General features: G+C 41.4%; 1 protein-coding gene across 1 annotated transcript in view; it reads right to left on the bottom strand.

Moving 5' to 3' along the window:
• Positions 1-167: 167 nt before the first annotated feature.
• Positions 168-15,779, bottom strand: part of LOC145413815 (uncharacterized) — a 36,860-nt gene continuing 21,248 nt past the window's right edge. The window contains exons 3-8 of the mRNA XM_080283476.1: positions 13,490-13,655; positions 10,806-11,024; positions 6,756-6,992; positions 4,035-4,274; positions 600-727; positions 168-258 (exon numbers count right to left, since the gene is read on the bottom strand). Of these exons, the coding sequence (XP_080139602.1) occupies positions 168-258; positions 600-727; positions 4,035-4,274; positions 6,756-6,992; positions 10,806-11,024; positions 13,490-13,655 (1,081 nt within the window). The remainder of the gene's footprint in view (positions 259-599; positions 728-4,034; positions 4,275-6,755; positions 6,993-10,805; positions 11,025-13,489; positions 13,656-15,779) is intronic.

The raw sequence follows: 15,779 nt of genomic DNA, 5'->3' as shown, positions 1-15,779 counted from the left end.
GCTTGTGAAATTCAGTATTGCGATCTCTGCAACAAACGTTTAATATTGTCCAAGAAATTCCTGTGAGAGTAAAGAGGTGGTTTGATATCAGTGTCCATAAATGTACATAATATTGTCATAAGTGGCCATTTACAGCACAGAAAGATGACACTGTGAGGGTGTTGCTCTCAGCAGTAGGTCCAATCTTGATGATTCTTGGGACGGCAGCTTGGGGGGCAGGGCTTGTTTATGGAACTGTTCCTGTGTTGTGCCCGATACCTGCAGCATGCAAATCCATGTATCCCACACAAAAAGAAGTCATGTAGGAATGAACCATGCAGTATTTACATACTTTTGGAAAGTAAGAAAATATAAGACTAATAATCAATTACGTCAAAGTCATTCATATCGAAAATAAATAGGCCTATTACCATACCTTAATCTCTAAAGAAGAAAGTAAACTATTGAATTTGGATATTGGAATTATAGTTTAACCTCAGGATCTGCCATTTCAAAAACTGTGGCCGGTGCTTGTTCGAGAGAGAGAGAGGAAAAAAAAAAAGATTTTAAGATGCGAAGTTAATACAGTATCTCTCAATTTTGCCAAAACGGGACCTTACCCTGGTGATCCGACGAAGAAGCCATTAGTCCTTTGTGTGGGCCAGGGTGAAGAGTGTGGGAATATTTGGCAGTTGTAGCTGTCGTGGCCTAACACTCGTCCTTTTTTCATCACTGGCCACAACACCTCCTGCCACAAAATATATATATATATATATATATATATATATATATATATATATATATATATATATATATATATATATATATATATAAAATAAAATAAAAATTGCAGTAGTAAAAACAGCACAGGTAATAAAAACTCGTAACAGTAAAAAAAGGTAACTAAAAACCGTAAGTAAAAAAATGATAGTTGTGATTGTGACTCAAGGCTCATGTGAGCTTGAACCCAGTGGTCTGCAGGCTGACGCTGACTTGTTTAGCTATCCACCGTCCTTTTGTTCGGGGAGCAGGGAAGGCGTGAGATGTGGTCCCTATAGCCGGGCAGCACATCGGCGCCACAACGAAAAGGGACCACATAAGAGGTTAGTGGGAAAAAAAAAAAGTAACAGCAAAGGTTTTTTTTTTTTTTTCTTTTTTTTTATGGTAACAGTAAACAGCAATAACAGGAACAAAACTACGGACACCTTTGATAGCCCCACCCCCTGCAATATTTTTAGGGGAAGACATGGGACGTAACCCTGGGATCCCACCCTCTGTAAACTCGGGTTCGGTATAAGGTGTGCTACAGTGAAAAGTTTCATGAATAAGTAAAATCTATGACATTTTTACCTTTAGGGGAGTTCACCATGAGAGTTGGCCACCGACGGTCTCACTGCTCAAAACGTGCGGAGGATGAATGTAACAGTGTGCTAAATTTCGTATTTGTAGGTTAAAAACCATGACCTTGCAGAAAGGCTTTGACCAGGGGATTCCCGGGGACCGCACCCCCCCCCCCAAGAGTGGGGTGGCCTCTAGGGGCGCTGTCTATAGGGTCCTGTCCTGTCTGAAACCTGGCCTGGGGGTGGGGGAGGTCTCCAATGAGGAACCCGGGCACTGAGATAGAGACAGTGAACTATCCCCACACGCACTCACCCTGATTTAATGTTACCGATTGTGTCTCTCGTATCTTGCGCGATACGCTCAAACTGATCAGCAGTCCAAGGATTGATGTAACATAAAAATTGTGAGATTGTCTGCAGTTCCTGTAATTTACAATTGGTGAATACACGTGTAGGTTGTTGCCCGGAGTGAACTATCCCCACCCGCACTCACCCTGATGTAATAATACCGATTGTGTCTCTCGTATCTTGCGCGATACGGTCAAACTGATTAGCAGTCCAAGGATTGATGTAACATACGAGTAAATATTGAGATTGTCTGCCGTTCCTGTAATTTAGAATTGGTGAATACACGTGTAGGTTGTTGCCCGGAGTTTTTATGCCCTGTTCCTCTTATGTTTGGTTTGTATTCTAGCCCCAGTCTACAGTAGAAAAGGACCCAACTACACGCTAGGTGTTTCTAGGACGGGAAGCCGACCTAAAAACACCCAGTATAACAACATCCACCCCACAGCGTTCTTTCACTTCTTCTCGTCAACCCGTCCCTCCATGTCACTTCACATGCTTCAACTCATTCCCCAAAAACGAAACCCCAAATTTGAAAACCTGGTACATGTATTTCTTTTCGTCATTTTTAATGAAGCTGCCACAAAACTAATTCTTGCCTCCTGAAATGTTCAATGTATACTGTTGTGTTAGCCAAGCACTATGTGTTGTTTCAGTCTCACATTTAGCGGAAAATTAATGATGATGTAATTATTGTTCTACATCAGCCATCCTAGCTCAGAGATTGTCCCCGTTCCAAGATTAAATGAGTTACTTGAATGTGATCAAATCTTGGAACGGGGACTGTCTCTGAGCTAGGATATGGATGACGTAGATTAATTTAATACGTCATCATTAAATTTCCGCCAAAAGTGAGACTGACACACACAAAACAAATGCTTGACTAAAACTACAGTTTTTATCGAACATTTTAGGAGGCAAGAATTAACTCAGCTTTGTAGAAGCTTCATTAAAAAATGACGAAAATAAATATATAAGCACCAGGTTTTCAAAATTCGGGCTTCGTTTCCGGGGAAATAAAGCAAAAGCAATTTATTCTCCTGTGTTAAAATTTTGTTACCAAGCTTTTTCAATACTTCAGTAGTGTATGATGGTATTCCACACATGGTCTCACATCAAGAGAGAAAAATCAGTGTTCGGGACAAAGAAGCTGGTGGCAGACGATTGAAGTCCCCTATTGTGCAAAATTTCGTTCCTAACACATCCCATAAGGGTTGGGCCTCTTTCCTAATGCAAGTATTACAAGTTAATCAGTGAGTGAGGGAATGACACAGGGACAAATACTGTATTGGCCGTCCCTGTGGGTGCGACAAAAAAAAAAAAAAGTAACAGTAATAGTAGCACGTAAAAGCAGTAACAGTAAAAATGGTAAGAAAAACAGCAACAGTTGAAAAAAAAGTAAATAAAACAAATACAGCAGCACGTAAACTGTAAAGGTAAAATGGTAAGAGAAACAGCAAGTGGAAAAAATGTAAAAAAAAAAAAAAATAATAACCCCTAGGAGGCCCTGAACAAGGCGGGGGGGGGGGGGGGGGAATCAAGAGGGCCTAAAGCTGGGCTACCGGTAGTCCAGATGACTTACAGAAAACCACCATTCTACGTCCCTGCAATGTTTAGTGGTGTGAAAACCTTCCGCCACCTCTGAGATGCGATAGTTCACGCTTTCCTCAGACCCAAGACCTCTGTCACTCATGCCAGTTCCCACATTACCTCCTTTGAGGTATAGGTGGCCGAGGCTGGGCTACCGTAATATAGTACCATCTAGTGTGGAGGTTTGGTTCCCGAATGGACGCCGCATTTGCGTCGCTCCACCCAGTTAGCAGGGGCACCAAAACAAGCTCCACATCACTTACTTATCTGGTTATATGGTTAACACCCAGCATCGTAAATGGTTTCCATGGTTTAGGTTACGAAAAACCATTAGGCTAATTGTTACTTAGTGCAGAGCCACCGGAAGTGGAGGAAGAGTAATCAAAAGTGACAGGAAGGAAATGGAGAAACAAGAAGAGGATGACAGACAGAGATAGAATGATAAAGGTGAAGAAAGAAGGCAGCATTACATTACCACCTCCTTTCACCATGTAAATATGTGTATGAAAACATATGCTGAAATACGTAACACAAAATATGAAAACAGCACTATATTGGTAAAACATCGAAGATAAAAATTTCCGTATAGTATTTCGTCAGTTCTGAATTTCGACAGATAAGTCGCCTGTAATCAAGATGGCTGTTATTTGAGCCGCGTCATCTTCCCATGACATTGCCACTCCTGTAATAACATGGCCATTGGAAGTTGAGGTACAAAGAGAACTCTTTCTAGTATATGCTGCTACTGTCGTTTTTTTGACGACCGTTGAGAATACTCACACCAAGTATCTGCTGATCTTGTCCTTTTTTGTCCTTGCCAGTTGCCTTCTTGAGCATCTCGTCCCTATAGGTAGTCAGTTCTTGGGCCTTCTGTGCAATACGTGTGGGGTCCTGGTCCCATCGTGCGCCCCACATGCCGCCCAGCACAGGAACAGTGTGCTGTGGGTTGTCCCGCATCACATGGAAACTCAAATCCGACGCCAACCACTCTCGTACTGCAGCTGCTTCCCGTTCACCCATCTGAAAGGCCGAATTGAGAAAAATTTCCATTGTATATATTCTGCTAAACTGTATACAATTGCTTATATAAACGTTTGCGATTTTTAAACTCTCCTAAGCTCTACTCTGGAGATTTCGTAACATACTTTCTTTTCAGCCATTTGCTCTGGACATTATACCTCAGTATCCTCTTGCATATTAATGATGCAAATGATGTTGATAGTGAAACAATATAAACAGCATAGAATAGAATGTTAATGGCAATCTGAAAAAAAAAAAATAATAACCAAGGAATTGGTGTTACGAACTTCCTAAGCCACCAACAATATGGCTGCAAGTTGTGTATAAGAGTGATTGTGTTTTCTATTTATAACTTCTGAACTTAGGCTGTGCATAAAATTACTTAAATATGTTTTCACTGTTTAATTTTCCTAAGTTTAAGTTACATATGACTAATTGAAAAATAATGTTTGCCTTCACTCAACTACCTCGAAAGGACCATAAGGTCAATTGCTGTTTCCGTCCCTTTGTACTCCTTTGTACTCAATCCCAGGGATGGCCCGAGGAGTATGTGATGGGGGGGGGGTTAAGGACAATTTTGACCAACTTGATCCGTTTGGCGTTACGGTTTGACCAACTAAATAGATATAAACAGACCAAATTTATGACCTCCCCCCCCCTCCGCCTTGCCACCGTTCCATAGGTGAAGGGGGTTCAGGTCCAGTCACCTTGATTAATTACTGTTTGGTACTTGATTTTGGCTTAGATTATTCCCCGGACAGGAAGGAAACTATTTTTTTCCTGTAAATATATATATATATATATATATAAAGTATGTTAAAAAAAAATTGTCCTCTTGGAGACCTCTCCTTTTATGTAAAAATAAAGAAAAAAAAAAAGTCTCCATTCTCCATTTTTGACAAACTCAGTAATTTTTTGACCAACTCAGAACACATATTGGGGGGGGTGACCCCCCCCCGGGTCGGGCCATCCCTGCTCAAACCGCTACAAGATTCTTCATTATCAAATAAGATTTAATATTAAAGTTATCAAAAATGCGATAAAGAAAGCAACTTGTAATAACTTAACTGTTAGAGAGACCTGTCTGTCTTGCTAACCGGTAAGGATCCATAACAAAGGCAGCGGAAGGGGTGGCGAAAGGAGGTGCCTTATGCCGCACTGAAAGTACACTCGTATACCGACTCCTCACATATGAGGGAACATACTGACGAAATTTTACGTGAAACAAATTTCCAGACATCTGCTGTGATACTCTAGAACTTTTTACTTTATGCTGCTTCCAGACGATTTATTGGTATTATGGAGTGAAAAATAAATATACAATTCCCGACTGTACCGTACCATATCGTTAGCATGCTTGTCAGAGGCATAGGAACATATTGTTATGCACCGTTCCTTCACTTCTCATTGTAGGATGTAGGTGGAACACTGAACCGGGTGACAGGTTCATCCCCCAAATCGGAGAAGTTATTCACACCTTTTGTGGAGTCAAATGGTTCAGAAGTGAAGGATCCATTGTCGGTCAGTATAAACCATCTCTCTGTCCCACATTTGAGTTCGGCTCCCTGTTCAATAAACACTGAGCAGGAATTTTCCTAAGTTGAAAAAAATCGTTTGGCAGTAGCCGAAACTGTGACACTTCCACATAGGTTTAGGGTAAAATTCTGGCCAAGGTTGTAGATCATGACTGAGTGATTATAAAAGTGTATAACAGTGAATACGAGTGTCCCTCTTGAGTAGGTAACTGAGTGGAGCTTACTGGCCGGCGCCTCTGACCAGTTATATTGGTGCCAGAATGTGAGTACGTTCAAGGACTTGGATAGTGTGTTGGGTAAGAAGGGAAGTTCGGAGGGTGAAGTGCTTGAAAGGGTACAACAGTAAGGAGGGAAGTTTGGAGGGTGAAGTGCTTGAAAGGGTACAACATGGAAGAAAGTTTGCTGGTTCCTTGAAGGCAGTGATAAGAAACAGGGAAGTAAGCTTGGAAGTGAAAAAGTTATTACATGACAGTATTGTGATACCAGCTCTGACGTATGGAAGTGAGGCTTGGACGTTGTTGGAGGGACACGAGTCAAGAGTGGAAATGAATTATCTGAGAGGAGCCTGTGGAGTCACATGGAGAGACTGGCTGACAAATGAGGATGTGAAGGAGCGTTGTGGTGTGGATGTGGATGTGATAGGAAGCATTAGGTGAAACACACTGAGGTGGTTTGGCCATGTGGAGAAGATGGAGAGTGAGAGACTGACGAGGAGAGTGTATGTGAGGTGGAGGGGGAGAGAGGGATGGAAAGGCCAAGGATGAGATGGAGGGATGAAGTGGAGAGGTATATGAGAGAGGGGGGTGTGAATTGGGAGCAGGGCAATGAAATGGCGGGGGACAGGGTGACGTGGAGGCGATTTGTTTGTGGCCACCCCGTATAAGGGATTAAGGTGTCTGGCAGTAGATAGATAGATAGATAGCTTGACTGGTTGGAGCCTACTTACCGGCGAATCTGAATCTCTGACCATTATGGCCGCCAATTGCGGGTCACCAAGGGGCGCGACGCGCCACATCATGGGGTGGATGTGGGTGAGGGAGGAGGAGAGAGGTGGGGGCAGATGGGTGACGTCACAGATGTACAGCATTTTGGGGACGCGGGTGAGCAGAGGACAGAGGAAGGCAGCCTGGCCACGGGGATCTGTGTACACCCGCACCACCCACCCGGGGTACAGCTCACTAACCTGCAAGATCACATCACACAGCAGCGTTAACAGTTATCACTAGATTTGTGTTTTCATGAAGTGAATATATCTGCAAACTAACAGAAAAATATAAAATATGAAAATTTTACATTGCGGTACTGTTTTGAAGTGGCTTTTATGGACTCATGCTGCTGTAACTTCATGGGTTGGAACAGAGTCAGAAGGCTTGCTTGCGCTTTAAGTGTCATTTATCTTGAACACCTAAGTACACGGGACTGACCTGGAAGTTCCTTTATTATCCCGGTCTTGCACAGCCCCGTCAGTGCCCAACTTTCTGGCTGTCGCTTTTACTGTACAGTGAAGACAATTCAAGTTCACACACACACACACACACACACACACACACACACACATGAAAAGAGGTCCCTAAGGCAACACCTGCATTCAAAACGTACCCTTTGTAGCACTTAAGCATTTAAATCAATGTCCTATTTTTCTTACATTTCAGTATGTATATATATATATATATATATATATATATATATATATATATATATATATATATATATATATACAGTAGCCTATATATACTGTATATATGGAGCCTCTGTGGTACAGTGGTAAAGTGCGCGTTTTCGTACACTGAAGAACGAGGGTTTGCGCCCCGCCAGAGTAATAAACTTTGGGAGTATTCTTCTGATCACGTACTGCTTTGGCAGACATAAGGGATGCTGTGGTTGAACCAGTGTCGCATACTATAAAGAATGCTTGCACCCAGTCGGCTTGCGCGGGCCGATTACACTTGGTTCACACAGACTACACACACATCCAAAGCCACTCCAACACAACAATTACACTTACAAGCACTTCTCACCCTACATACAATCTCTACCAGACAGCCTTAGCCACTTGGTAGAGATACATAGGCTGTATCGTCCCCACTTCGGTCGGAATAGGCCGGTCCTGCAGTTGACACTCAAACGGTTGATGATGGTATACTGTGTGTATATATATATATATATTGGTGAATAATACGGTCTGGTAAATTGATTACTAAAAAGTTAATTACCGGGTAAATTCCTCTTTTATTTAAAAAATTATTTCACACCAGCTTCCTTCCTATTTTTTCTTTTTTTTATAGTGTACATAAATTTTTAACGTTTCTCCATCGAGCGCTGTTTCACTTATATGAAAATAAAACTTTTTGTGTATACTTACCGTGTCCCTGAACCATGGAGTTTTCCTGGACAACACTTATGTTCAGTTTAACATCACAATAAACGCCTATTTCGGTATTACAACACTGGACTTCACCGGGGAGATGTAACTCATATCTCGCCAGGGTTAGAATGGGTTGGTAAGAAAGCTGGCACTTTTACAAGAGTGGACTCAGAGTCTCCAACTTTGTTACTTTGTTGTGTAATGACGGCGTTTGTGCTCTACTGACAAAACTATGAAGGTGTTAAAATTAAGCCACAAGTACATCGTTTCCAAGGTCTCTGTTTGTTTAAGAATTAACTACATATTAGTTTGGCTTGTGTTGACTTCTGGCAAGGAAAGTCAGATGGAAAAAGAAGGTGTATCGTATACCTGAACTCAGTGTAGTGCAAAAACACGCCATGTTTGCCTCCGTGGAGTACACAAGACAATTCTGCTTCATGGTGCTGCCTCGACTTTTAATTCTTCTTCTTGTTTCTGTGGAATGAAGGTGGGGGTTCGAGCAAAACATTATCTATTTCAGACTGGATGGATAAAAGAGGTCAGGATGAATACTGGAATCGTAGAACTGTCCAGTAATTGCCAGCCTTCCAATTATTATCTCCTTTCCCAGGACAAGGCTACTGTTGTCCACAACATTTGATAAGCGACCAAGCTTTGCTCCGAACAGCATTAAGTAATCAGAAACCAATCACCTCTGAGTGCATCGAACCAAAATTGTATAACAAGGAATATTGATTTATTTCAAATTTGTGTTATAGCTAGCCTATAGGCAGGCAGTTGTGAAAAGCGGGCTGACCAGTTAGCGTGCGAGGGCTCTTTTTTCTAGACGGAATAAAATCGTCTGGTTGTTGAATGAACTTTAGTTAATCATCATACTGAAAGCTAGCCTCTTCGATCAATCTGATTTTTTTTTCTTTGCTGTCTCCAGACGATTTAATTAGACTAGCGTTTTTAAACTAGGGAGGTTAGATACAGTTTATAAACGTCAAAAGTACCGTATCTACATGTAATCTTACACAAAGCGTAAGAGACTATACATGGCAAACGTATACACAAGCACTCTTACTAGTATACACAGGCTTAAGAAATTTTATAACTGGCAGAGGTACAGTATATACAGGCAGTCTTACACACAAGCTTAGGAGAGTTTATAAGTACGCTCCCAGCACACATTGATCTATCGTTTCGTCATGATGGGAGTGCTACCCCTGCTGAGCGAATGATTTTGCATTTTTCAGAGCAGAAAGCCATTTCACCACCGTGGGTTTTCTCTTCCCTAAATGATTGTACTTGCCACATTTACCCTAACTTAACCTGAAGTAACCTAACCTAAGCTAATCAAGCCAAACCTAATCCTAAACTTTACCCAGATTAACCTAACCAGATCAGACCAAAGCTAACCTAACGTAACCTAATCTTATCTAACCTAACCCAACCCAACAACCTACTCTAATCTAACCGAACTTAATCCTAACAGAATAACCCCTAATCTAATCTAACCGAACTCAATCCTAACAGAATAACCTATTCTAAACCATGGCCAGATTAACCTAACCTAACCTAGCCTAATCTATCCAAACCTGATCTCTATAGACTAACCCATCCTTAGCCCTACCAGGCTGACCTAACCTAACCTAATCCTAACACACTAGGCTAATCTTAACTTAAACCCACCTAGAAACAGATTGGAAAACCGTCGTGGCACCTCTTCCTTTGCGATTTATTCTGAACATTACACGTCGGTACTTTCTTATGATTCTGACGCAAGTGATGTCGAAATTAGGACAGATATAACATGCAAAATAATGTTATTGTGTAGTATGCAAAATGAGTCGGTAATGTAGAGGTGCAACGAACTCTGCTGTGGCCTCGAGCGGCTTATAATGATGGCAGATAATTGTCTGTAACGAGGTGTGAGAGTCAACGTAAATGATGACGGTAAGACAGCTGCAAATGTGGCGAAAATGCTGATATGCCGATGCTGAGAGAGAGAGAGAGAGAGAGAGAGAGAGAGAGAGAGGGGGGGAGGGGGGGAACGAAAATTATGGTAACAGAGAGCTGCCAATGTGACGAAACCGGTGTCCGTAATGAGGTAGGATTAATGCCTATTGATTGCACGAGGATCGTTAACGCAGAGTCACTTTTTCCCAGGTCACATTCTTCCCCAAGAAAGATATGCAACAGTCATTTGTACTGTACATCCAAGTCGCCCAGCAATATACAAGGTCGTCCATAAATTGTGCTCCACTTGAACCTCACTTTATATATATATATATATATATATATATATATATATATATATATATATATATATATATATATATAAAATACACACCCGAGTATTTTTCGGGGACGGCTCATTTGGCTAGTGTGGGCGTGGTTGTGGCAGTGGGATTATGGAATGAATAAATGAATGAAGCAGGGTAGATACTGTTAACGCTGAGTGAGCCGTCCCGAAAATACAAGAAATCGCCCAGTGGAGAAGTTGAGCGTTATGGGCCACCCTGTATACTGCGGGAAGGGAACATAAAGAAATGGAGAGCATAGAGTCTCAATGTCTCTTATTTCTTAATGCCAAAACAAATCTTATTTATGTGAGGCAAATTTTAGGTACTTTAATTGTCAACTCACCCGCCGTATAATCTCGCCCAGACCATTCCAGTAGTCGGGGTCGTTGCCGTAGATGGACAGAGACACCACCCTCTGCCCCGACCCCGCCATCCACGCCCTCCATCCACAAGTCCCGCCTGCAGAAGGTTCTGCATCGCCCAGGGGTGCTGTTGCTTCGTCTGTCACGTTGCACCCCCGCTCCTGACATTCGCATCCGGACCCTCCATCCCACCAAGGAAGCTGCAAACCACAAGAACAAAAATTCACTGCCATCCCGGACAGGTCAGACTGTCAGCAAAGGTTCGTTTTCTCACTGACTTCAGATATTTCACAGCACATCGCCCTCAGTTATTTATCTTACCGTTAGGAAATATGGTCAATATATGCACTGGTATAGATATTTTTAAAGCATGTTTCCTAGTTTTACAGTCGTGCCCCGGGAGGAATTCACTAGCTCAGCTCGTACACTCTTTTCACCTTAACTTGGACCAGATTTGGCTTCTTTGTCTCGATAGCAGAAACAGTGTTCTACGGGTGTCCATACTTCCCATAGCACTTCTTGGTGACTTGCATCATATTCTAGGATTAATCAATAATAGGCATACAGGTCAGCACTGGTGATGGAGAGAGAGCAATTTTAGGTCAAGTTTAAGTATAAGGGAAGTACAGTACCACAAACGGCAATCAGGGACATATTCAAGGTGGCATAAGAAGCTTCGTATCATCGATTTCTTGTTTATTTATTATGCTTATTACAACTTATCATTATATCACTTTTTATATATTATTACAGACAGTTTGTACCAATAATATTTAGGAGAGTATTCACCGTAATATGCAGAACAAATTGCCACGGAAGAGGTGATCTGTCCTGATTAATATCCTTGAACCGTTTCATCTCAGGTAATGGCCAAGTAAAGTCTGATTAGAAGGTTGTTTTAACCAGTAACCAAGGAGACTTCATCTTGTCTCATAAGTAAGTTTCATCTAATTTCATGCAACCACAACTTAGTATTCAAACTTCAGGAGTGGCTCAGTTCCGTCAGGTAAACGCAAACACTGCATGCCGAAACACACCTTGATTTCTAATACTGTACTTGCCAGACTCCTACAAATCTGGTCTCAGGTAAAGGGCTTGCGGAAGACCTGTCGAAGGGTGGGACGGCTTATTTAATTTCCGTCATACTGCAACCAGACGATTATACTCGACTTGGGAAGGATATATGGTAGTGAAGGTGCGTAAGACGGTGCCTAACCCCTCGAGTTGAAACAGTCTTACCATTGTAGTAGTGTTGTTGCAGTGTGAGGTGTGGCAGAACGAAGTGTATTATATGAGGTGTGGCAGGGTGAGGTATGTTAATATGAGGTGTGACAGCGTGAATTGTGACAGAGTGAGGAAACAGAGGCAGTGTGAAGAGTATCAGTGTTAACTAACTACTCCGTACTGCCTTTTCTGGGTCGGAGATAGTTGTTGGTCTATCAGTATGAGATATATCACTGTGAGGTGTGGCAGTGTGGGGTGTGGCAGTATGGGGTATAGCAGCGTAAAGGAAAACAATGAGGTGTAGCAGTGTGAGGTGTGGCTGTGTGTGATATAGTGTGTGTGGCTGTGTGTGATACAGTGTGAGGTGTGGCTGTGTAAGATTATGTAGCGTGAGGTGTAGTAGAGACTGTGAAATGTGGCTGTGCCAGATGGTCTAGTGTGAGGTGTAGATGAGGCAGTGTGACATACGGCTGCGCGAGATGGTCTAGTGCAGTGGTTCTTAACCTTTTTTGAGTCACCGACCTCTTCGCGAATCTATAGTGAAAGCTATGAACCCCTTCCCTACAAAAATGCACGTAAGCACACACACAGCATTATGCATGCAATGAATGTACTTTATTTTATTGAAAACTGCCTCACGCAGTGTATGACATACACAAAGTATAAAACTGTCAATACAAAAAACTGTTTCCCACTCTTTCATGGAAAAGCTAATGGCCACTCGATGAAAAAATGAAATACTTTGTACATCCAACTTGTGCATATTAAACAAAACAAAATATTAATTCTACTCAAAAGTTCATTTCAGTGACAGGGTTGTTGTATGGCTTGAATAAGAACATGAATTTGTGGAGTGGTCTTCGGCAAGGAAACAAGCATGTTATCGTTGACATCCAGTTGATTCCGACTTTTTGTTTTGATAGAAACAAGGCTGAAAACCCTGACTCACAAAGGTATGTAGTAGCAAACAGAATCACAGCACCCATAGCTTTCTTTGCCAGACGGAGGTAAGGTTGTGTCGATGAACACCAGAATTCTTCAAGACTCCTCGACTTTTTTTTTTTTTTTTTTCAGTTAATGATGCCAAACGGCATCACGAAATTGTTCTCAATTATTCTGACCTTCATGGACCCCAGGTTAAGAACCCCTGGTCTAGTGTGAGGTGTAGCAGAGGTAGTATGACGTGTATCAGTGTGAGGTTTGACAATGAGAGCTGGTTATAGTATGAGGTACTGCAGTGCATGGTACAACAGTGAGGTATAGCAGTGTGAGATGTGGCTCTCTGAGGTGGGGCAGTGTGAAGTGTAGCAGTATGAGGTATTGCAGTGTAAGGTATAACAGTGTGCGGTGTAGCAGTGAAAGGAGTGAGAAGTGACGTGTGGCAAAGGCTTTAGAGTCACAATGACTCTGCAAACAGCATCAATTATGACTGCGTCCCCACCTTATAATGTGGTACGATGAGGGCGGGGAGCGGGTTGGATAGCACAAGGGTTCGAGGGGTCCAGTGGGGGGTGAGCACAACGATGAGAAAGCAGGACACAGACACCCACACACACAGCCACACTCCACGCCCATGTCTACAGACTTCCAGCATTGCCTCTGCAGTCCTGTGTGAATGGTCAATTAATAGTGCTTTAAAGTGTAAGAAAAAAAAAATACTATTGTATGTAGTGAAGTTCGAAAACACATGAGCGGCATCTTTAAATCCAAACGATTCGGCATAGTTTATGTCATCATTGGAGGCTTAATTATAGGAGAGTAAGGAAAAGAAAAAGTGCAACATGTAATCGCTTATTCCCGAAATCTATCGGTATACGTCACCACAAGAAAATTCAGCGGCGTGCAGTGCCTTAGTCAGTCGAGAAAAAGGAAATTCACATTTTCGTTGGACAACTTAATCACATCGATATGCAATATATATATATATATATATATATATATATATATATATATATATATATATATATATATATATGCAGAGACTTGTTGCTCATTACATCTTAACATCCTTATTAATATCTTTGTTATGTCGTCATAGTTTAGTTTATATAAGTAGCCATTATAGTTTTATTCGTGTGTCATGCATATTCACTAGTAAGAAAGAGTCTAGGGGTGTATTCCACTCTCCTTGGTAGGATTTCTTTCACGTTCTTCTGTTTAATTCGTATATTATTCGAGGTGCTACGTATGCAAAATATACTGATATTAACATTATACTCGTATGAATAATAGCCTTTTCAGGAGTGTAAATTAATGCTTAACATGCAAACTAAATCTCTAGGAAAGGGATGTTAGAGATCGTAAGTAATGGTCTAGAATATAACCCTTAGGAACCTACTTAGCCGACGAAAATAAGGTCCTTTCTTTCAATAAAAAGTTGGTCACTACTTCGCTGTTTTACCTGACGTACTTCACAGCGGTTTCTGTAACATTTCCAGTGCCAAGATGAATTTTCTCTAATATTCTGGATACTCTCAGATTTCTTTCATTTATTAGGACAACTCAGAGGGAAGTTACAACAAGTGTCCATTAACCTCTTCAACATGATGACACTTTTCCCGTTCTGGAAGTTCTTGCTGTTAAGCAGTCTCCGTTAACCCCTTCGGAATTATATCAATTTTTTGGTATAACTTTAGAAGTAACCAACGTTACCAATTTTCATTATATTACGTCCCCGAACTATTCTAACTAAGACTTACTTTCTAAGCCTAGTTTGAGTTGGGGGAGCAAATTTTGTAGGGGTAGTCATAATAGTGGCTTAGGTTAGGCTGTCGCTCAGTAACTGATGAATGTTGCGCCATATTGGCTGGTGCAGGCGTGTGCATTCGGTCTATGTCAAGCCCTAGATTAGGCCTAGGTTAGGTTAGGTTAGGTTAAGTTAGTTTGGGTTAGTTTAATGCAAAATAGTGTTTTTAAAAATCTTGATCTTGATTTTGGGGGATAAACCCACTTTTGGAAATCTTACTCAAAATTCCAAAAGGGGGATTTTCCCTCCAAAATGAGGGTCAAAACTAATTAAAGCACAGTATTTTGCACTGGAAACCATAAAAATAATAATAAAAGAAAACGTTGGTTACTTCTAAAAACTTACCAATTTTTTTGTTTTACTCAGCCCAGCCCCATATGGTCTCTTCTTCTAGTTTAGGACTTCTCGTATTGAGCGATTGAGTGATCGAACACTGCTGGTATGCAACCTTCCTAGTGACTGGTGTGAAGTGGGAGTGATGATGGTGTGTGACGGTGAGTATGGTGGTGGTTATGGTAGTTGCGGGGACAGCGAAAGCAGTATTGATGGTGGTGTTGGCGATGTGTGACTGAGTAGTGGTAGGGATATGTGTGGTCCGTTGCAGCTGTGGTCAGTGTTGCCAGGTGCCTGCCCTAAATTATCTGTAGTTTCAGTCAAAAAATTTCTGTAGATTTAGGAAAATTTCTGTAGACCATAAATGACCATCATGAGAATACACAAATAATGGTGATTACAACTGATAGGACTTTATAAACGCAAGATAATTTTAATATGCAAAGCAAAATGTGACACTTGACCTGTGAAATTCTTAACCATTACAAAATCTATGGAGCCAAACAAACAAAAAAATCCATCAAAAATATTTCGTGACACCCGTGATAATTTTAATGTACACCCCAGAATATAAAGACAACTTGGTGTGAGTCTCAATCAATAAAAAAGCTAGGGAAAGAAAAATTCCATCAGTAAAAATATATACAAGATA

Source organism: Coenobita brevimanus, chromosome 97 (genome assembly GCF_032717465.1).
Source record: "Coenobita brevimanus isolate Jiangsu-jjx chromosome 97, ASM3271746v2, whole genome shotgun sequence".
NCBI classification, from domain to species: Eukaryota; Metazoa; Arthropoda; class Malacostraca; order Decapoda; family Coenobitidae; genus Coenobita; species Coenobita brevimanus.
This window is presented reverse-complemented; position numbering and strand designations above follow the sequence as displayed.